Raw genomic sequence first — 21,265 nt, 5'->3', positions numbered from 1 at the left:
GCCCCTTGCTCCTGGTCCGCCCCGTCGACAGGAAAGGTGAACCGTAAACAGCGGGTGAGCGACCTGGCCGTGAGTCACGTCGCTAATGGCGGTGAAGTTTATGTCAGTTATTCCATGGCGTGCTTGGCGATACACGGGTATTCTTGCGCTTTCTCTCTCTCTCTCTCTCTCTCTCTCTCTCTCTCTCTCTCTCTCTCTCTCTCTCTCTCTCTCTCTCTCTCTCTCTCTCTCTCTCTCTCTCTCTCTCTCTCTCCTTCTATTAAATTCTGTCTACTTTATCTCCATGTAAAAAAAAGTAAAAACTGATTTTATATTTGTTTGTCGATCTTCGCGAGAAATATTTCTCGTTATTTCGTTTGTTATATTCTCCTAGAATATGAGGTAATAATAGTTCGTTTTTACGTAAGGCCTACTTGTCTCCGTCATGTGACACCTTAGGCCTATCAATTCCTATTTCAGGATATCCAGTCACTGTCCCTTGATAAGTGATAAAGCGCCTTCAGCTAGATATGGTATTTCATAGCAGACTGAATTAACCTTTGTCTACTAATGAAGTAAAATGTGTGTGTATTCTCTCTCTCTCTCTCTCTCTCTCTCTCTCTCTCTCTCTCTCTCTCTCTCTCTCTCTCTCTCTCTCTCTCTCTCTCTCTCTCTCTCTCTCTCTCTCTCCCTCTCTCTTTCTTCAAAGGAAGTGGAATTCTAAATTTATCTTGTAGAATTCCCTTCCGTTAAACCCAAAGTTACTCCCCAGGCATACTTGTATTATTATTCTTTCTTTTTTAGTATTCTTAGCACTGTTGAATTAATATTTGTGTTATTAATAATTTGTTAATTTCATTGCCATTGTCTGGGCTAATGTTTTTAATGTGTTTTAGCAGTCCGTTTACCTTAGTCTGAAAATTACAGGCAGACGTCAGCATTGATAAAGATAATAGACTGTGACTTTATGCAGAGGTAATTTATCAAACTGTCGTGTTTTCGTTTTCTTTGCTATATATCTTATCAAAGTTCATATAAATACGGACTTTTTGTGTGTGGGTGACTCATTTCGTATGTATTATCTCCGTGTTCATATATTCTTGTTCATAATTGTCATTCTTTTCATTCGTTTTATGTACCATTTGTTTTTTTTTTTTTGTGTGTGTGTGTATTTATTTGAATGCCATGTTTCATATTGGAGCTCCTCATATGTGTGCGTGTGTGTGTGAACTCAGCTTCCTGGAGGACAATTCATCTTTTTCATTTACTTGTAGAGATTTTGCTTTTTTTAGATAGACTACTTTGTAATTTTGTAAATGTTTACATAATTTTAAAGGTTTCATTTTTTCCCTTTTTTGATTTCTTGATACCATTTATATATTTCCTCCTTTTTAATTATCTTGACAGTATACCATTAGGATTTTAGTTCAGATATATGATTACTGATCCATGTGTTATATTCCTTCTATTGCATATTTCTTTTTCTCATTTTTGGTCAGAAATTTTTGTGGTTATTTTGTTTTACTATTCTTAATTTCTCCAATGCAGTTTTTTTTTTTTTTTTTTTTGGTATTATTCCCATTTCTTTATTTCAGTCAAATATAATGCAGCTATACTTGGTTGTAATTAAACAGTGTTTTTTATTTCTTTGCACATTTATTTAAAGACTCAAAATTTGAACTCCCAAATATTACAAAAATGTACATACAAGCACACGGTGGAACTATTTGCTATGACAAACTTATGTCCATAAGAGTACATTAAGAGCTATCATGATCATGAAGTAATAATAATAATGATGATAATAATAATGATGATAATAATAATAAAAATAATAATGATAATAATAATGACAATTATAATGACAGTAATAATAATGACATAACAAACAGTTCGCCAGACACTGGGCTAAATATTAATTATGACATCGAGATCTAGCCATGAGTAATGAGAGATGAGTAATGGCGATGACTGTGGTCCTCGGGGGGGTGAGACTGCATGAGGCGATGAATACTGAACTAGGTACATCACTAGGCTCTCGCCCAGGCGGGACTACCTGTGGTAATCCCGCCCTCACAAGCTGGGCGGGGCGGGCGGCCAGTGTTGGGTCCACCTGGGGCGGCCCGAGTTTAGGGCGGGTTTAGACTGGCGCCCGCCCCCTGTACATGACTGCTGCTGCGGGTGGGTCGGGAGCAGGCAGCAACGCCCCTGCTACCATCACCGGTGAGGCGCTGCACGCGCTGACCCACGTCGCTACGTGCTCCAGGACCCTCCCGCACGCTGCGGCAGCTGCTGCGTCCTCTTCCTCCATCTTAACGCTACCGCTCCTCTCCTCGTCCTCTTGTCGCTGCGGCTGCTCGCGCTGTCCTCTTTCTGTCCGCCTGAGAGTGAGAATATCGGGGCCACATAGTGGCTTTGTACTCGGGTAAGCGCTGGCCAACCGTGCATTACGCTTCCATGACGAACTCCCGTGGCGTCGGCGGCGGCGTCTTTTTGGAAAGGTTGAGCGGTTGCGAGTCAGCGATGTCGACCTGCAGTTCGACGAGGGGGGAGGGCTCCCTCTGGCCGGGCTGAGCACCCAAGCCTGAATGTATCATGGTAGAAGCACTTGGGGAGCCTGACGGCTGTGCCCCGAGCCCCACCGGTGTGGCCGACATCCTCGACTCGTAGTAGCGCGAGGGCGTGGGTGTTGTGAGGAGGTGCAGCCGTGGCTGTGCGGTTACGGTGGGTTGCATGGGGCTTAGGCTACCGCTAGTGCTGCTGCTGCTGCTACTGCTGCTGCAGCCGCGAGAGGCTGGGCACGACCAGGAAGATGCTGGAGGCTGTACACGGTCCACAGCGGGCTGTGGGACGTAATAAGGTGCAGGAGACACTCGCGGAGTGGGTAACCGCTCCCGGACCTCGGTGCGCATGATCATGGAGTGCAGGATGTCGGCGCGGCGCATGGCGTCCTCGGAGATCTTGGATCCCTCGAGCAAGGTGCGAGCGAGAGTGGAGTGGGAGGCAGCTAAGCTCGGCGAGCTAAGTGTTGACGCCAGAGTGGAGGCTAAGGTGGCGTGCGTGGCAGCCAGAGAGGAAGTCTGGTGGTGCGGGGGCTGCGACAGCGTCTGCTCCAGGAGCGAGGAGGTGGGCTGGGAGGAGTGGGGCTCTTCTTCCCGACGTTGCGGACGGAACTTTTTATGGGGCTTGTTGTAGGCTTCCTCCATGAGCAGATCCGTGTTGATGATGGGGGGCGCCTGCAGGGCGCGGCGCAGCACTGGCATGTCGTCCTCGCGGTCCTCCTCGCTCTTCTCGTCAATGGACGACCGCGGGGAAGAGCACACCGACGGGGAGGACAGCTTGTCACTCCTGTCGGTCCCACTCTCGATTCCCGAGTCGTCGGGGCTTTCCGATTTTCTTTTGCTGAAGGGGCACTTCAGAGGAGATTCGGACGCCTCGTCGCCCGAGGAAGCACCTTCGGAGTGGTCGTGGCGCCGGCGGACGAGGGGGAAGGGAGGCCGGAGCTCCGTGTAGCCGGACACTTCGCTTCCGCACAGCGACTCGCCGGAGCTGGCGGACTCGCCGGAGCAGATGGATTCGGAGCACGACACTGGGGAGCGCATGGCCTCGTCGGCGGTGTAGGAAGATGAGGGGGAGCCCACGCTGCTCTCTTGTTCCATGCTCCACGAGGAGCGGGAGTCGTCCCAGGGAGCGCCGGCTGCGGTGTGCTCAGTCATCTTGTATTTGAGCAACTTCTCTGAATGCAGCGTGTTGAGAGTCCGCAAGTCGGGGATCTTGGAGAGGAGGTCGCGCTGTAGGCTGGGGTTCTCGGGGTGATGCTTGGTCACAACGGCCCGCAGGCAGTTGATGAGGCGCCTCTGCACGCGATCCACGAGCTCAGCATTGCGCAGGCCCGGGCGGTCGGGGGACAACACAACCACGGCGCAGAAGAGAGCCAGCTCAGCGTCGCTAAGGGAGAGGCTGTTGACGCGTTCAGCGAAGTCGAACATCGAATCCATGAGGAAGCGAGCGTTGACTGAAGTGTGCAGTGCCTCTCGGCGCAGCAGCTGACCGTTCAGGCACAGCATGGTGTTGGTGCGGGCGTCGAACATCCCCGCCAGACGCACCAGGAGCACCTCGAATACGCCTGCCTTCAGGAGTGTCACCTGGTCTTCCTGTGGCAGCTGTTGGAAGCCTGGCAGACGTTTGGCAAATTCTACGACGCCGCGGATGGCGGGAGAGAAGCGCTCGCTGAAGTCTTGCACGAGCTCCTGTTGACCCTGCAGGGGCACTGGCCGAGGGTTCAGTGGGCACGCCTGTGGAAGAAGGAGAGAGAAGGTTAATTACATGTTACAACCATTATTGATGTGTGCAATGTGAAAGTACCATATATATTTCATATAAACCTAACCTAACTCCCAGCCTCGTCTTCAGCCCCGCCATCTAGCCCTACTAATGCATTCTGGAACTATGAGAAAAATTCACCCCTGCCCGAGAAAACTGCAAGTCACCCCTGCCTAAAATGTTCAGTCAATGCTGTGTAGCAAACTGACAGGTGTTCACGTGATCACTCTCAGAACAAATCCCGCCACAGGAAACCCAATACCTTACTGGTTTCATCGAGATCCTGCACTCGCTACTACCGACGGGATCGATTAATAAAAGCCAACCTTGGACGCAAATGCACACTCGAGCGCGGTCCGGTCACCACGGTCTGAAGCACTAGACGGCGCCGGTCGCCACCGAGGCATCTAATCGATTGAGATCATAAAACATCCTTGTCGCCTCCGAAATCGGGGTACGTAATTCGCCCGCTCAAGTTTTAAATGAAAATAAATATAAATTCGTCCGTTACAGGCGTTATCTCCCTCACATTTTCACCTGCCCCCCCCCCCTCCTTCCGCGCCGTATTAAGCGGAGTCACAAGGTTTGCAGATGCCCTTCAAATACCCTCTGATAACCCAGTGTTTACGCCCGTCCTTCAAACAACCTACGATAACCCTTGGGAGGGAGGGAGGGGGCAGCACAGGAGGGGTGGAAGGTGCAGCAAGCTCCCTCGCTCGCCGGGTTGATCTCTTAACCGAACGCCGTCGATTCGCAAACCGCCAAAATTTGAAACTGAAGCGCCACGTGGTGATGCCACACTGTGCCCTCATGCAGCGGGTGACGCCGCCCAGATCACCGCGACCTATCAGACCTATATAGTAATCATTAGGGTGATTGGTTTCATCTACAGCGTAACCCGCAGTCCCAGCTCCCCCCTCCCCCCTCCCCCTCGCATGCCCTCCACCCTTGCCAACAATGTATCCCGAGGAGCCAGACGGCGCCGGGTTAAACCTTTCGTGGATCTTTGTCTCGCCCTCGGCCGCCTCCCCCTCCAGTGCCGGGATCTCTGCGGCTTTCTGCAGCGCCATGCTCGGCTTCCTCCAGACACCGAGTAAGGCGTGCCACGTGGCCGGGTATGTTAAACGTTTGCTGGGCGTTATACATAGTAAAGGTCGGAATACGCGGCAATATGTGAGGAATTTGCACGTGGGCCGCGTCTTTACCAGCTCGACCTTGGCCACGACTCGCTCCCTCCTTTCTTCTCTCATCCTTGCCCCGCTCAGTCACATGTTTGGCAAATGAACAGCGTTTCGGTAACTCCACGTCATCACCCAGCAATCTAGCCAATAAGACAGAGGCTCACAGTGAGCCCAAAACGTAACCAAACAACATAGGCGTTTGTAGTTGCACCAACGCCTTCCCTCTATATCTCCCCTTCCTTTAATACCCCCCCCCCTTTCTCCCCCTGCTTCCCTCCCTCTGATCACCCTTTTCCCTTCCCCTGCAACGCCCAACGCCCAGGTCACCCAGATGCCCTTGCCCACGCCACCCGCCAGAGGGGGAACAGAGGAAATTGTTGACGGTTTACCGCCAGCTAAACATTTGGGGTTTCCATTGTCCTACAAATGGAACCCCCGGCGGTGATTTTGAAAGGGAAAACTGTTCGTGGCTGAGCTTGTGGCCTTTGAATTTATCAGAATTATTTTTATCTATTTGTTCATTGTTTTATGTAACTGGAGGTCATAGTGTCTAGTGATGAGGGCCTCGAACACACATTTGACTGTTTATTCGCCCACTTTTTATCATTTTGGACCTATTTTCGTGGAGCTGGCAATGGGGGAGAAAAAATGAATTCGCCTGGCATGTTCTATGACTGGTTGGCAAAGGCGCCGGGTGTTTGGAGGGTAAATTTGGCGGGCTGAGTGACCTTGAAAGAGCGCGGGCCTCACCAAGGCCGCTCTTCGAATCCAACTTACTAGTATTTTAGTTTGACTAAAGGCCGCTTCTTTTTTCAAAACAAAGATTCCCATCATTAAATAATCCATATTTCGGAGGCAATTTAACTCATGACTCACGAGAATAACGCAGAATAAATAAGATTCCCGCGTGAATAATTGGAGAATATGGCGAAATGTGGACACTCGCTCCCCCAGCATCGACCGTACCGTGAGACTTACGTCAACTTCAGCGGTCGCCACACCAGCCGTCAATTTCTGCCCTTACTTCGTATTACCCTAAAATTAAATTCACTTAGACATAATTAAACGGTCTGGCAGATGACAGTTGACCTAATACGAGCTAATTATGCAAGCAAAGGCGATCGGCTGTGCAGAGGTTTTTGCGGAAGCCCCAATGAATGAAGACAGGTTTTCCACCAAGGGGAAGCCATAAACACACTCAGACAGGCCTCGCGAATGTGTATAATTAAGAGAGTTGGAGTAAACCAAGGTCGGAGGGACAGGTGAGGGATGAGCCCACGTGCTAATTACGCCCATGATGGCAGCTGCGTGTCACGGGTTCTTGTCCGGGATGCAGGCCAAGTGGGATTCGCCTTAAATCGCCACGCTGTATTCTTCATTCGAAAACCTCCATTTCCGTAAAGTCATGAATCGTGATAAGAATAATAACCAACTATACTTATTAATTTCCCAACTATGAATATCAGGGAAGTCCCTTGTGTGATAGAGCTCCTCCCATTGAATTTCCCCTTTTCAGGGAAGCTCGGCAACACGCCCTTCCTGAGGAAATCCCATTGCAATACGCGGCGCACGGTGGGGCTGCCGTGACGACCAATAATAACATCGAAGGACATCGTTATGCCTTCTTATCTCTTACACAACCCAAGCGCCCCTTATCTCCGGCGAACACGGCGCACAGTTCCCGCCCAAAAACGTCTTTGTGTGGCGCTGCAACACCCCCCACGTAGGGAGGGGAAGAAGGGCGGGGAAGGTACAACATCTGGGCGAAGAGGAGGAGGAGGAGGGGGAAGTGAGGGCTATGTCTCATGCTGTAAATGAAGAAGGGTTCAGGATACCATGTGGTAAGAGAGAGAGAGAGAGAGGGGCAGGCGGGTAATGAGGGAGAGGGAGGGTGAATTAACAGCTTAAAAGGTAGAGAGTAAAAAGAGCGGCCAGATGTGGAGCTCGAGGGTGAGGGTGAGCGTGGGGAGGGGGGGGGACAGGGCCTGATAGGGGGCACACACGGGAGCTACCACGTGACTTGTCCCTCCTTTACGTAACTTTACCCCTTCCTCCCCTCGCCTCTTCCTTCCCCTTCTCCCCTTTCATCAGCTGCTTAAAATGGACTGTAAGAATCACCCACGAGGTCTGTTATTAACATCACTAATACCCTGGGCGTATTCCCCACGCGGCATGCCGGTATATCCGTATGTTGAATTTTTTCCCTGTTAAGTTTATGAAATTATATTCAGAGTCACGTCGGGATATCACTGTGAGGATCGGCTAAAACCATCGGGTTCCATTGTGCAATTGGGGGCCGCGCAGGAGGGAGTGGCAGGGACAGTTTGTGTAGGTGCACGACGTCCAAAGGTGAGTTTTCAAGGGCGATATGGCGACCGGCACATCCCACACATGCAACCTTGAATTCCCTGTCGCCAAGTGTCAATCAGCGATAGCTGCTTTTACTTTTTCACCGTCTCAATCCTTTCACTTTCTGACGTTATCTTGCTCTCCCTTTTATCGCTGAGGCCCTAAAAATGGGATTTGCTTCCCGCCCCTCGCATGGCCCTCCCGGCGGCGACACACGGATTTAATTCTTAATGAGGTGGCGGTGCCGTCCCGCCAGCAGGTCGGCCGGGGCTCCGTCTCGCCGCCGACTTCGCAACCTTGGCCGTTTCCGACGCGCATTTGCTAATTCGGAAAACCTGGTAAACTACCCGTGAGGCTGATGAAGCTTCACCCTCACGCGCGCTCTTTAACATTGCAACCTCATTAGCCTCATGATCCCTGAAAGAGACCATGATTGTGATGAGGACCGACTTAAAAAAGCGAAAACAGACGCGAACGTAATTCCCGCGCCCCCTGTGTTTGCGACGGCGATGGAGGGCGGAGGGAATGGAGCTTTGTTGAAGAGGGAGGGAGGGTGGGGGTAGGGGGTACCGACTGGGCTCAAGTACGCCCTCTACGCGACCTAGTCCAAGGTTACGTGTGACGTCACCCGGGCCAGGGAGCCACACGCGCACTCACTCACACGCATACATCGCAGCCAATGCTTTCCCTGGCATTTCCGTATTAAGGAAGCCGTCCGAAATTAGCACCGGATATTCTATACCGGGAACTTAAACGTTCTGACGAGGGCAGCAGACTCGGACGCCCTTCGCGGCAAGACGAAAGGATAAACGCAAGCATAACGACGTGAAGCGTGTTACAGATTCGTAAGATCTTGTTTCAGGTTTCGGACTTAACGCGTTATGTCACCGAAAGAAGTCGTGACGTCAGAGTAAATCCACTCACGCGAGGAATCTCAATAAATTTGTCATCCGTTTCTATGGCTTCCCATATTTCCCCGACTGCCGTGCATGTAGACTCACCCGACCCCATTCAGCTCGCATTTAAAGAGCCTAAAAACTCGAGCCTGAAAACTCGTTCATTATTTTCTACCGTGAGGAGAATAATGGTGAGCTGGGGTGGGGGTGCCTACATGCATCTTTGTGCTGAAGGGGGGGGGGGTGGGAGGGTGCCTCTGCCAGGTTATGCAACATGATGTGGCCTTGGGAGCTGGGGTCTGGTGCATTTACGTCACCCGGGGGTTATTTTCGAGATTCAAGCAAAATGCCTGCTTGGACCCAGCGTTGCCTCCGACAGGTCACGAAACCTCTCCATTATCATTGTATCGCTTGACATGTGAAGATTTGTTAAGTAAAAATGACCCGATATAGATTATTCTCCCGCACGAATGCACATTCAGTACGACACTCGAGGCTTGCAACACTGGATCGGTTGAATCTGCCTCCCTCCCCCTCCCCTCCCCACCTGACCGTGACCTTGGATGACCGCCTAGCTCCGGCCCTCACTGAATTCGTCATCACGATGGAGCGGCGAGTCATGGCTCAAGAGCCAGTGCTGCTTATTTGCTGGCTTGCCCATTTTTGTTTCACGCACTCTCAATCTCTCCCTCTCTTTCTCTCTCTCTCTCTCTCTCTCTCTCTCTCTCTCTCTCTCTCTCTCTCTCTCTCTCTCTCTCTCTCTCTCTCTCTCTCTCTCTCTCTCTCTCTTAGACAAATCCATGATTGATAGCAATCACGTTTACATCCATGAGTCTAACATGTGACAAGACCCTGACGTATCCAACAGTACCGAGCCTTTGCCAGCGCGGGCTCCCTTATCACTGCTATCAGTATCTCGCCGCGGCTTCCTGAAGATAGCGGGGCGTGAACTTGAACTCGCCTGACCTTGAGCCTGGTGCGTGATAGCGCCGTGGAAGCCAGTGGCGTCGTTACCTGTTTTTTGTGTGTCGAGAGATTTTATTATGGTTCAGTTGCAAAGAGCAAAGTCCCATTAATACTGGCGTGGACGGAATTACATGCCTATCCCTGTCCTCCTCCTTAACCCTCCCCGTCTATCCCTATCCTCAGAGTATCCTGTTACCCGAGGATCTGTGTACGTGATACGGGTTTCCTGAGGAGTGTCTGGGCTATACTTGCGAGGACATGGGAACATCCTTAGCGCCTTGTCGAGGGCGTGTGAGTGTTTGTGTGGTCTCCTGCATCCTCTTCCCCGCTCCGCTACGCTTCCCCTCCTTCCCCCCTCCCCTCTGCGTTCCCACCGACACATACACATCCGGCCCACACCCTACATTCTGATATCCTGTGCCTGTGCATCCTCCCTCTTGATGTCTATCCTATGTGCTGAAGACTCGCTGTGTGATTCCTCTCTCCCCTTGTCGCCTAACTTCGCCTAAGATAAATGCTAAAATATTTAATCTGCTGTTAAGATACTTACCAGAGTGGGCGGGCACTGTGTGTAGCTGGGGTGTGTGCGAGCTTGCTGGTGCATGGGCGCCACCTTGTCCCTGGTGAAGTCACAGGTGTCCATGTGGGCGCGGATGATGGCGGCGGTGACGCGGGTGTCATCCTCCAGCTCTGCCAAGACGGCCCTCTCCTGGGACTTGGCGTTGACGCTCTGCATGGCGGCCAGGATCTTGGCCTTCTCGCGCTTAGGCACACGCCCGAAGCGCACAGCTGTGGGGGAGAAGAGGAGCGTGTTAGCGGGAGTCCGTCACTGGCACGGAAGACAGCCTATCATTTCGCGGGTTATTTTCAACCCTTGCTCTGATGTCTATAACACTAGATTTAGATCAAAATAAAAATGATGATTGCATGGAGTGATGATGAGAATGAGGATGATACGATTTCGAGTGTCAATCACCGAGGCCGCGAGAGCTGAAGCCCTACAAGCATGTAGGCCAAACGAGGGGACGCCGCGTTCGCTTCTTTCCAAGTTACTCTCATTGAAACAAGTTCTCAAAAATGAGGGAAAATGACAAACTAACTTAAAATTGGCATCGATATTCCCTGATAGGCAGCACATCCCTACATGAGGCAAGGAAGGGCGCGGACCTTCGGCTCACTCGCTCGCAGCCTCCCCTCGGACGCTCGGCCGACGACCCTCGGCACATGGCGGTACACGTGGCGCCGACCTCTACCTCATTTAACTCTTTCATTTTCTCTAAAATCATAATCATATAATCCAACTGTTCAAAATTTTAAAGTGGAAAGTTCAATTATTTATGTTCGGTAATTCCATTTATTAGCTCCAATTACATCTGATCACCGATTGAAATCAATGTTAAAATAACCGAAGTTTTCAAATGAATTTCCGTATCGCGAAACCGTTAAACCGAACAGAAAAAACGAAGCGAAATAATCGCCTCTATGTACAAGCGTAGAAGCAGGCTGTGTCACGTTTCCCCGGCACGAGATGAACGAACACCTGCCTTATTGATCTCTCGAAATTTCCCCCACTCACGGATGCAGAGTCCCCTACGGTGTGGGTCACTCGCCGAGGTTATTGCACTGCGCCGCTCAAAACCTCCAATAATCGTTACTTGATGTTTCTTAAGTTTTCAGTTTTTCTTCAGAAGGGTCACGTGTCCTCCTCGAAGCAAGCAAGACCCCAAGCAGCCCTCCCTTACTCGCTTCCCCTCATCTCCAAGCACGAGGTAGTGTGACACTTACTCATATAGTGTGGCGCCACTCCATGCTGTAGAAGTCCTTTAAGTATGGGTAAATCCTCTTCAGGCATTTTCATTTGTGTTGGATTGTGGTAACGGAGTGTAAATCCACGGGGCTGTTACACCACCCTCGGTTACTAGTCGTGACTAATACAATGTCACACTAGTAACAATCATTCGATCACTGTAAGTAAGAATCACATCCAAGGCACAGGATCTCCGCTAATGTGTGGCTATCACAAAGCACAAGTAACACCAGCTGTAGTATTATATCCACGTAGTAATGTAGTGCGCGGTGTGTAAGTAAGTAAGGTGTGGAGTAACACGCGATCCACCACCCGTCTCGTAGCTCGTTCAGTGAGCGACTGAGAGAGTATGTGTGTACGAGGCAGGTCGAGGCGGCAGCTCTCCGTGGTCCGCCAGCCGACATCGCTCCGCCGACACCAACACCCGCGCACACGACTTTCACCCGCCCGGCACCACCCAGACGCGCTCACTCTTACTTAAACTACCGTCGCTTTCATTGTCATTATCGACTGCATGACATATTCGCTGCACTCGACACTTTCTACAATTCTTACTGCTCCCCCTGGTGGCGAAATCGCGCTCGAAATCTGCATGGCGGCTGTGGAAAGGCAATTCCACGTACAGAATAAAACCCCGCTCAGCCTTGAAGCCATAAGGTTGAAATTCCGGGTGCAACGTAAGCTGCACGCGTCTGCCTTGGATGCGGCCTTACTGATGGTCACCTTCAGATCTACGCCGTCCTCACAGCCACAACTCCGGAAATGGGAAGTAGATAGATGCAGGTATATGTTACTTCCGCATAGGCCCGTCGGATGCCCTACGTGACAGTTAGTGAGGGCGCGGTGAGCATTCGAGGAAGGGGAGGGGGGGGGGATAATCTGTGACACACGTGGCAGAGAGGTAGTGTGGGGCGAGAGGCACGTGCTCTACACACCCATTGTTGTCGGAGCCAGGTCGGGAGAGCTACCTCAAACCATTCTAAATCTTGCGTCTATACAAAGTAGCATACGTGTACGCGTGTTCTTCGTACGCCTTTGTGATAGCATACACGCTATGCATTCCGGAGTCTTCCTCATGCTATCATTCCCCTGGCTAACTCGCTGTTTGCCCCCCTTCCCTCCTTGCTCCCCTCGGCTCTCCTCTCGTGCTCCCCTCGCCGCCTTCCCACCCTGCTTTTACCGCTCCCCTCTTCCTCGTACTCCTACTCCGCCCCCCCCCCCCCGCCCGCCCCGAAACGCGACTGGGCTGATCGTTAAAAGGTCTGTGAACCCTGCTTGGCTCGCTGGCGTAAAGGGGAAACACACCGAGCGCGCGAGGAGAGCGAGGGAAGTGAAAGAAAGGGAGAGCGACTTTTTTGTGGTCGGGCGAGGGGAACTAAGGGGTTGTACGAGCTTAAGCAGAGGGGTCACCTGCCTTCGCTGGCTTTACTCGCGTTCCAAAGACTTTTCATGAATTTACTGCTCCCGTTTTGAAAAAAAAAAAATCCTCGAGACTTGTACTCTTCAGGAAACGACTGCGATTTCCACTGCGCGAAATGAATAGAAAAATGCATTAAATGAACGAGAAAACAAAATGATGAAACGGTTTTGTGGTATGACGTCCTCAACTTGGGGCGGAAGTCGAGCAATATGACAGGAAGTTGATATCTAGTCTTCTCTTCCCCCGCCCCTCCCCTTCCCCTCACCTACCGAACTTCCCCTTCTCCCCCCCCCCCCCGTGGCCTCACCCGACAACCCTCACTTACACACACGTGGGAGCAACATTCTTAAACTTTCATCAACGTCTTCTGATGTGATCAATTATTCTCTCTCTCTCTCTCTCTCTCTCTCTCTCTCTCTCTCTCTCTCTCTCTCTCTCTCTCTCTCTCTCTCTCTCTCTCTCTCTCTCTCTCTCTCTCTCGTCTTCTTTTTATATATAACATAAGTAAGTGAGTGAGTGTGTGTGTGTGTGTGTGTGTGTGTGTGTGTGTGTGTGTGTGTGTGTGTGTGTGTGTGTGTGTGTGTGTGCGTGTGCGTGTGCGTGTGCGTGTGCGTGTGCGTGTGCGTGTGCGTGTGCGTGTGCGTGTGCGTGTGCGTGTGCGTGTGCGTGTGCGTGTGCGTGTGCGTGTGCGTGTGAGAGAGAGAGATTAATTGATCGAGTTAGAAAAGTAAAATCACCACACTCTACGGGAACTGCACGCCATGGTTCATCTAGTTGATTCGATGTTTGCCTAAACCAAAGTGCTTTTCGACTATAAATATATCAATAGTAAATCATATTTTATATCCCATATATATATATATATATATATATATATATATATATATAATTTGTATATTCAAGATCGTTTCAACAAAGTACAAACTGCCAACAATAATATACATATATATTTACAAATATATATTTATCTCACCTATCTAGATGTATGTATATGTATATACACACACACACACACACACATATACATACATACACACATACATACATACATACATACATACATACATACATACATACATACATACATACATACATACATACATACATACATACATACATACATACATACATACATACATGGATGGATAGATAGATAGACAGAGAGAAAACTTATTTATCTATCTACGTGTCTTACTGAAGAAAGATAAGGCTTCAAATGAATACAAGGTTGTTGCACGGCCTTACCAGTCTTGCAAGTGCTTGGGAAAGGCTGAAGCACCATTGTTGCTTCCTTGTTGCGGAGTTTCCGAAGGTAAAAGGTATCCTTGTAGAGCACACGGCGTGTTAATTTCACTACTGGATCACACTGCCCATTGTCGTGAAGCTGATCACTGTCGGGCCCTCACTTTCACTGTGTGTGTTTTCCCTAAAGATGTCGACTAATTCCTGTGTACGTGCGTGTGTGTAAAAAAAACACGACACTTTCAGCGGAGGGTTCCGTGTCCGCTGGCAAGAAACTTGTTTGTTTATGGCTTATGCAACGCGGGGAACACCTGGCGCGGAGCCGTTTGGGGAGGGGAGGAGCGGCGCTGACTGAGAAGACGATCCGCTAAGGACAGCAGCGGTCCGGGCAGCAGCAGTCAGCGGGTCCCGGCACGTGGGGTCAACGCTCTTGGACGCAGCTGGCCCGGGATGAAACAAGGGGACGAGGGAAGGTGTTTGTCCTATGCACTGGGGCTCGTTTCCACACTCCCTTGCTCAGGCGTTGAAATGTCCACGTCCGTTGTGATGCGACACGATATTGGCAACGCTGACGTAATATGACCACACTGCACACAAGGTCAGATTGTTGCGTCACTGCGAGAGCTCGTTCGTTGCGGCCGTGTCGAATAACCGCCGACGACAGCTCCCTTTCTCACAAGACTTCACTTTTCGGGCTTCTAGTCTAAGCTTACGTATCCCTGGAGCGCAATTAGGCTTGGATGAAAAGGCCAGTAACGTATTTGTTAGTCACTGAAACACCAGCGACATGGGCGCGTGTGGTCACTGCGGCAGAGGGGGCGATACTGGTGGCCGCAGCTTCGTCAGGTCATCCACCCGCACCTTCACTTTCCTACCGCGTGACGTCACCACCGTCAACTCACGCCAGAAGTAGGTCAGAGGCGGAGCCTTAGCTCACACCCGCGCGCAGAAGGACCAAAATCCCCACTCGGCAGCACAGCCAGATCGCCCTTACGGCTGTCCTCTCTGAACTATCCTCGTACTATTGTAAGGCTGGAGGGATCAATGCACCGGTATCCATGACGAGGGACGCAATCAACATCACGTGATTGCGGCCGCCGTGGACATGCACTGCCAGCAACCACGGTGTCAACAAAGGGAAATTTCAGGACGTGATAGTAATAGTAGCGATAGTGTTAGTGGTATTAGCAACAGTAGTAATGGTGGTAGTAAAAGTGGTCATTTGGCAAAAGTGGTGGTGGTGGCAAAATAGTATTTGTAATAAAGGTAGTAGTAGTAGTAATAGCTTCTGTTGTTGCTGTATTAGTATTAATAAAAAGATAGAAATACTAGTAGTAGTAGTAGTTGTTGTTGTTGTTGTAGTGACAGAAGAGGAAGTGGTGGTGGTAGTAGTAGTAGTAGTAACAACAACAATGCTAGGAGTAGGATCTACCGTTCTTCTCGCCATACCAGCTATAAAGACTTCACATGGCTGCTGGCTCGGTCACAATAACTGTTGATTAGCAAGGATAGCGGCCGTTATGCGATTTTGTCAATGTTTTGTTTACATCTGTGGTCGCCGCCGCGCTTTGGCTACGGTTGATGACTTTCCTTCCCGAGAAGACTCCTGTTTCCGCGAAGAGCTCCAGCTACGTTTTGCTTCTTTTTTCCTGCTGCTCCTCGAGGCTCCCGCTCTTTCGTTACCGCAAAGCGCCGTTCTTTGCTTAGCGGAGAAGGGAGGAGCAGATTGGAAGTTCTCGTGTGATCTCCGTGCAGCTAACCATGCTGGCGATGCGTCGACTTCCAGAAGGTTCCCCTGAACGTTATCTTCACCGGGCGGGAGGAACCATCGGAGAGGAACGAACACTGTTATAACAGTCCTCCCTTCCTCCCCCCTCCTCCCTCCTCCCCGAGGCCTTAACCTTTTTCGGAACGTTATGTCATTAGTAGCGTCTCTTTGACTTATGGGTCCGCCCACCTCCGCTCTCGGGCTCTACGCACGACACGCCCGCCCCTTGCAAGGCAGGCCTAAGGCTCGTTTCCCTCCAGCACCTTCGGTTTCGTAAGCTCTCCTTCGGGAAATTTATTGTAATCGTATTCTTCAAAACAATAAAGATTCAGGAGACAGTAAGATAGAACAGTAAATATAACAAAGTAGTATACCATTTTATAGCATAAAGATATTGTTTTTTAAGGCTATCAGAAGGAAACCATTCAAGTCCTGACGAAACGAGGAGTCTGTCAGCTGCTCTCCACTCCGTCAGTAATTAGCGAACCCGTTAACACAACCACGCGACGCCGTACTGTCAGCACAGCCTTTGCTTCTAGAAGATGCAACGGTGTGTGTGTGTGTGTGTGTGTGTGTGTGTGTGTGTGTGTGTGTGTGTGTGTGTGTGTGTGTGTGTGTGTGTGTGTGTGTGTGTGTGTGTGTGTCTGTGTGTGTGTTTCCTCTGTTTGCGTTACGTGTGTAAATGTGCAAAGCTTTCGTGTGCACTTCGGCCGCGGGCGTGCATGTACGTGAATGTCTTGAGCGCAGAGCATCTTCAGGTCAAAGACGGCCACTGACATGCCAGTTCGCCCCCTCCCTTTCCTGGAATGCCCCGTCGCTCATGCCCTCGCCTGCCCTTGTTCGATTGCTGAAATCCTTTCTCAGTTCTCAGTTCTTTCTTCCATCTCTCTCTCTCTCTCTCTCTCTCTCTCTCTCTCTCTCTCTCTCTCTCTCTCTCTCTCTCTCTCTCTCTCTCTCTCTCTCTCTCTCAGCTGAACCCCCGTGGGAACCGTGGCGCAGCGAGGAGGGTGTGACACTATGCAATAAAGCGGAGTCTGGATGCTGTGGCCGCGCCCGTTATGTTGGGCCACCACGACCCCTCCCCCTCTCCTCCCCCTCCCATCTCGGGTCCTCTTCGCCCCCCCCCTCCTCCTCCTCCTCCTCCTCCTCCTCCTCCTCCTCCTCCTCCTCCTCCTCCTCCTCCTCCTCCTCCTCCTCCTCCTCCTCCTCCTCCTCCTCCTTACAGCATCACTCATTCCCGTTCAGGTGTCTGCCTGCCTGCTTGCTTGCTTTAGATGTGGGCCATGAGAACCTTCGAGAACGGGATTCCCAAACACGAATTCACGAGCGCTGGCCATCGGCTGCGGCGAGACGGAGAACAAAAGCAGAATGCAAACACGATTGTTGGGCTGTACGGGTCAACGTCAGCTTTATTTGGAGCGCGCTGGGTCCCTCGATGAGGATCTGGTGTTGCTATAGTAATAACAATCACCCTATGTTGCTTCCATTCAACTCGGAGGATCCCCGTTTGTTAAACAAGGCTTTCAGTTGACCAGCCAGCATTTTATCTTATCATTTCCGCAAATATAGTAGGTCAAAATTATCAGGCACGGCGCTCTCATCCCTTTATCCCGTTGTGTACTGTTCCCCATCATTCTGCACTGTGACGTCACGCCTGGGTCGTTCACCCCGCGGCGTTGCCACATATCCCCTGGTGGTCGCGTGCCGTCCCGTTATCTGGGGCAAACCTGGCACTCTTTTCCGAGTCAGGCAATACGATAACCACCAGAGAGGAATCTGGCACACGTTCTTCGCAGCTCATAAAGATGGCACCGGGGTGGCTATGGCAAAGCCCCCTTCCATCAGAATTTGGCACCCGAGCAAAGTTGACCTGAGACAGATCTTAAAGTGTATCCCTCCCGCTGTCCCCGCACGTGCGAGGAACCCCGTGATACTCGCATCCATAAAGCCTCCTCGAGTTTGTGTGGGTTTCCGTCTTTTGTTTACTACGACGACACTCGTGGCTTTCGTTCATTGATGTCCTTTCTGCTAAGGAACAGCTTAAATGGCGGAGAAGCTGCACGTCTCAGAGGATGACCCTGCATCACTGTGCAAATGACTCGTGTCTAATTCTTGTTTTGCTCAGTCCCGCAAATATAGGCCACGTGAGAGAAAAAATGAGTGACCAGAACAAAGGTGAGGATCTGCACGGGAGGAGCGAGGAGGGCGACAGCGCCGGGGTCACCCGGGCACGGGGCAGCGGGCGTCGTAGCCTAGGGCGTCCCTGCCACCCCGCCCACGGTCACCACCACACATGATCTCGCACAGGGTCGCCTCGCCCTCAATACCTGCCGCCCATTCCACGCCCGGTTTTACACCGCCCAAACCTCTCATATGCTAGTCATCTGTCCATGACGTTTCTGTTTTTGCTTCAGGATAATTATGTTCTTAGTTTATAAAATTAGCGAAGCAAGCGACCTGCGCATCTGAAGCCCAACAACATGATCTGTTCGTCTATCTTTCATTCTAAACCAATATCTTAATCGAAATGAATCACATGGCGTTGATTAACTTCAGTAGAAGTCATACTCTACTGGGAACCGAAAAGCAAAAAAAAAGACTCGGTGCCCTTCCTAGCCTCCCCTCCCCATGCCCTCTCGTGCCCTAGTTCGATGCCATCCCATCCCCGCGGATGCCCAACCGTCATGACCTACGAGTAACGGAGGCACGGTGCGGCCCGGACCTCCCGAGGGACAACGCACCAGCTGCGTTCCAGCGAGAAAGAGAGCGAGAGAAAAACGTAGAAATACATGGATAGATGTATACATGTATAATGACAGCCACATGCAAACTTTAAGAAAATGGAAAATGACAACGAATTTACCCCCAGTCAACTACAGCTTCGAAGGAGATGAGAGGGAATGATAATGATATGAAATTCGCAACTGATATTCGGTCAACACTCACCATCCCTCGACATGCCCACAGCGATGCACTTCTTGAGCCTGCAGTACTGGCATCGGTTCCTGTTGATGCGAAGAATGGAGCACTGCTGGTTCTTGGTGCAGGGGCGATACTGGATCTTCTGCTGGATGCTGCGGCGGAAGAATCCCTGGAAGGAGACAAAGAAAAAGACATTAGATCACCACATGTGTTGTTCTGCGAAAGAGGACTTCTTTCTCTATTCTTAAAATTGGCAGCGTGTGCATTCACTCGACCTCTACCTTCGGGCAAAAGCAAAATCCTCAGCTCGGCCACAAGGCGTCTCCGGCGCTATCCTCGCAATAACGTCGGCACACACAGTCACCGTCACGACTTTTATAACACTTTCATCACCGCAACTCCCCTCCAGCGACACTTTCCGGACGCAACGAACAACTCTTTGGGTCTTCAAGGTCTGACCGGAGCAGAGCACTTCGAGAAACAACCATCAAGGAGGAGCCACCACAAGTATTTATGAAGCAAGGAACCTTCGTCACAGCTTCCTCCTGGAAATAGCGAACCGGCCGGCGCGCTCGAGGTGTAGGCGGCTTGACCGTGAACTTGAGACTACGGCTACTCGGCTTCCCCGGACTGGAAACTCTTTCCTCGAAAACTATGACGCACTCAACCAGCTCGGCCGCAACGGGAACTCCGCCGAGGCAGCGAGACGCGAAAGGGTTGGAAAGAGAGAGGAGACGAACTTACGATTGGCCGAAGAAAGAGAGAACTACAAAGGCGAGAGAAGTGATAAAAGATGCGAAGTGATATGGAGATGACAAGAGAGTGCAAGGAGGCGGGATGTTGCATGACGTGGCATTACCGTGTCCAGTCAAGCGAGTGTAAACACCAGAGAACATTTGACTCATTCTAAAATCATCCCAAGCCGTATTTCGCCCGACTGTATACAGCGACCGCAGAATGGTAGATGCAGTCATCGAGAAATTCATTAACCATCGGATTCAGTCGTTACTTTGTATTCTCTTCGTTCCTTCTGTCTCCCTCTTCCACTAGCCCTCCATCTCCTCCCGTGCGCGTCACACCCCGCTCCCGCCACGGCCGCGGGAGGGAGGAGCCGCGCTCACGCTTGGTACCGTAAGCACGCCTTGCCTCCGGCCGCGCATCGCCACCAGGAAGTCGCCGGAGGAGCCTGGCGGAGCTTGCACTTCTTGAACCTCTCCCGTGGGATGTGAACGGCCTGCGGATCCTGGCTTGCCATCCCACTCTCCGAAAAGCACGAAATGTTTAAGAATCCCTGGTATTGAAACGTCTTTACTTAGGATCTGAAAACATCGTGTACATCTCCAGACAAAAGACGTTAAGGTTTCCTTCATATTTTTTGTCTCGTGAGGAGTAGCCCCTCCCCCATCCGCACCCCCTTGGAGCCGGCCCGGCAAGGCGATCTCCAGGTGTAATTATGTGCTGGCATTTCCGGCTTACAGACGTATGGGGAAGGGAGCAGTGACCATGAAGAGGCGAGTAAGACACCTGCCGTTATTAATACCAGCCTGAACCATCTAGGGTCACTGCCCTGCCTCTTTCCTTCCTGTCGCTGCTTTTCCTCAAACTGTACACCTGCCTCCTGCGTCACTGGCCTTCCCATTTTCTATTCAAGTTTTTTTTTTTTTCTTTTATCTTCCATTTTCCTTCTGTCATTTTTTTTTTCGAATACAAAACTTCCTAGAATCCATCCATACTCTCGGCGCTTACGAAACCAGACAGGCGAGAAGGGGCGACAGGTGATGCGTCCCTGCCAACAGACTTACCTGGCGAACAAGGCCCCGCCCACCCGTAGTGGCAGGGCACGAGGGAGGCTGTGATTGGCTGAGACGACGGTAGTACGCTAACAGGAAGGGGTGCGCGGAGGCTGTTACCGAAACTTCACAACACTGACTCCCGTGTTCCTGGGTCAACGTACTCAATGACGGAAATGTACTCATGTGAGCGCATTCAGACCTCCGCGCATACAGATACTTTATCGCTCCGAAGCTTGCGTGAATCATCTTTGCCTTGCTCGTTTTCTTTGGGGAATGTACAAAGTGAACTGCAATTACCAAAGACTCGTTATCCTTTCCCCAATTATCTTTATCAGCGCTCTGAGATAAGTACAAATAACAACTTTTTTTTCGAGGCGACCGGGATATCCTTTCGCGTGGCCTAAAATACACTAATCTTATCTAAGACGTCACGGGTTCACGAACTCGTCTTACTTGACGTAATTGAAGTTTTGTTGAACTTTGAAAGTAAACAAATACGTTAGAGCAATACTGCCCCCCACCCCTCTCTCTCTCTCTCTCTCTCTCTCTCTCTCTCTCTCTCTCTCTCTCTCTCTCTCTCTCTCTCTCTCTCTCTCTCTCTCTCTCTCTCTCTCTCTCT

At 50.7% G+C, this 21,265-nt stretch overlaps 1 protein-coding gene across 6 annotated transcripts in view; it reads right to left on the bottom strand.

Annotated features, from left to right (window-relative positions):
• Window positions 1-1,615: 1,615 nt before the first annotated feature.
• Eip75B (Ecdysone-induced protein 75B) overlaps window positions 1,616-21,265 on the bottom strand; it is a 243,126-nt gene continuing 223,476 nt past the window's right edge. For all 6 annotated transcript variants that reach the window (XM_070124398.1, XM_070124399.1, XM_070124402.1 and 3 more), the window contains exons 3-5: window positions 18,878-19,022; window positions 10,245-10,483; window positions 1,616-4,274 (exon numbers count right to left, since the gene is read on the bottom strand). In XM_070124398.1, the coding sequence (XP_069980499.1) occupies window positions 2,427-4,274; window positions 10,245-10,483; window positions 18,878-19,022 (2,232 nt within the window). In that variant the 3' untranslated portion in view covers window positions 1,616-2,426. The remainder of the gene's footprint in view (window positions 4,275-10,244; window positions 10,484-18,877; window positions 19,023-21,265) is intronic.

Source organism: Penaeus vannamei, chromosome 8, assembly GCF_042767895.1.
Source record: "Penaeus vannamei isolate JL-2024 chromosome 8, ASM4276789v1, whole genome shotgun sequence".
Taxonomy (NCBI): Eukaryota; Metazoa; Arthropoda; class Malacostraca; order Decapoda; family Penaeidae; genus Penaeus; species Penaeus vannamei.
This window is presented reverse-complemented; position numbering and strand designations above follow the sequence as displayed.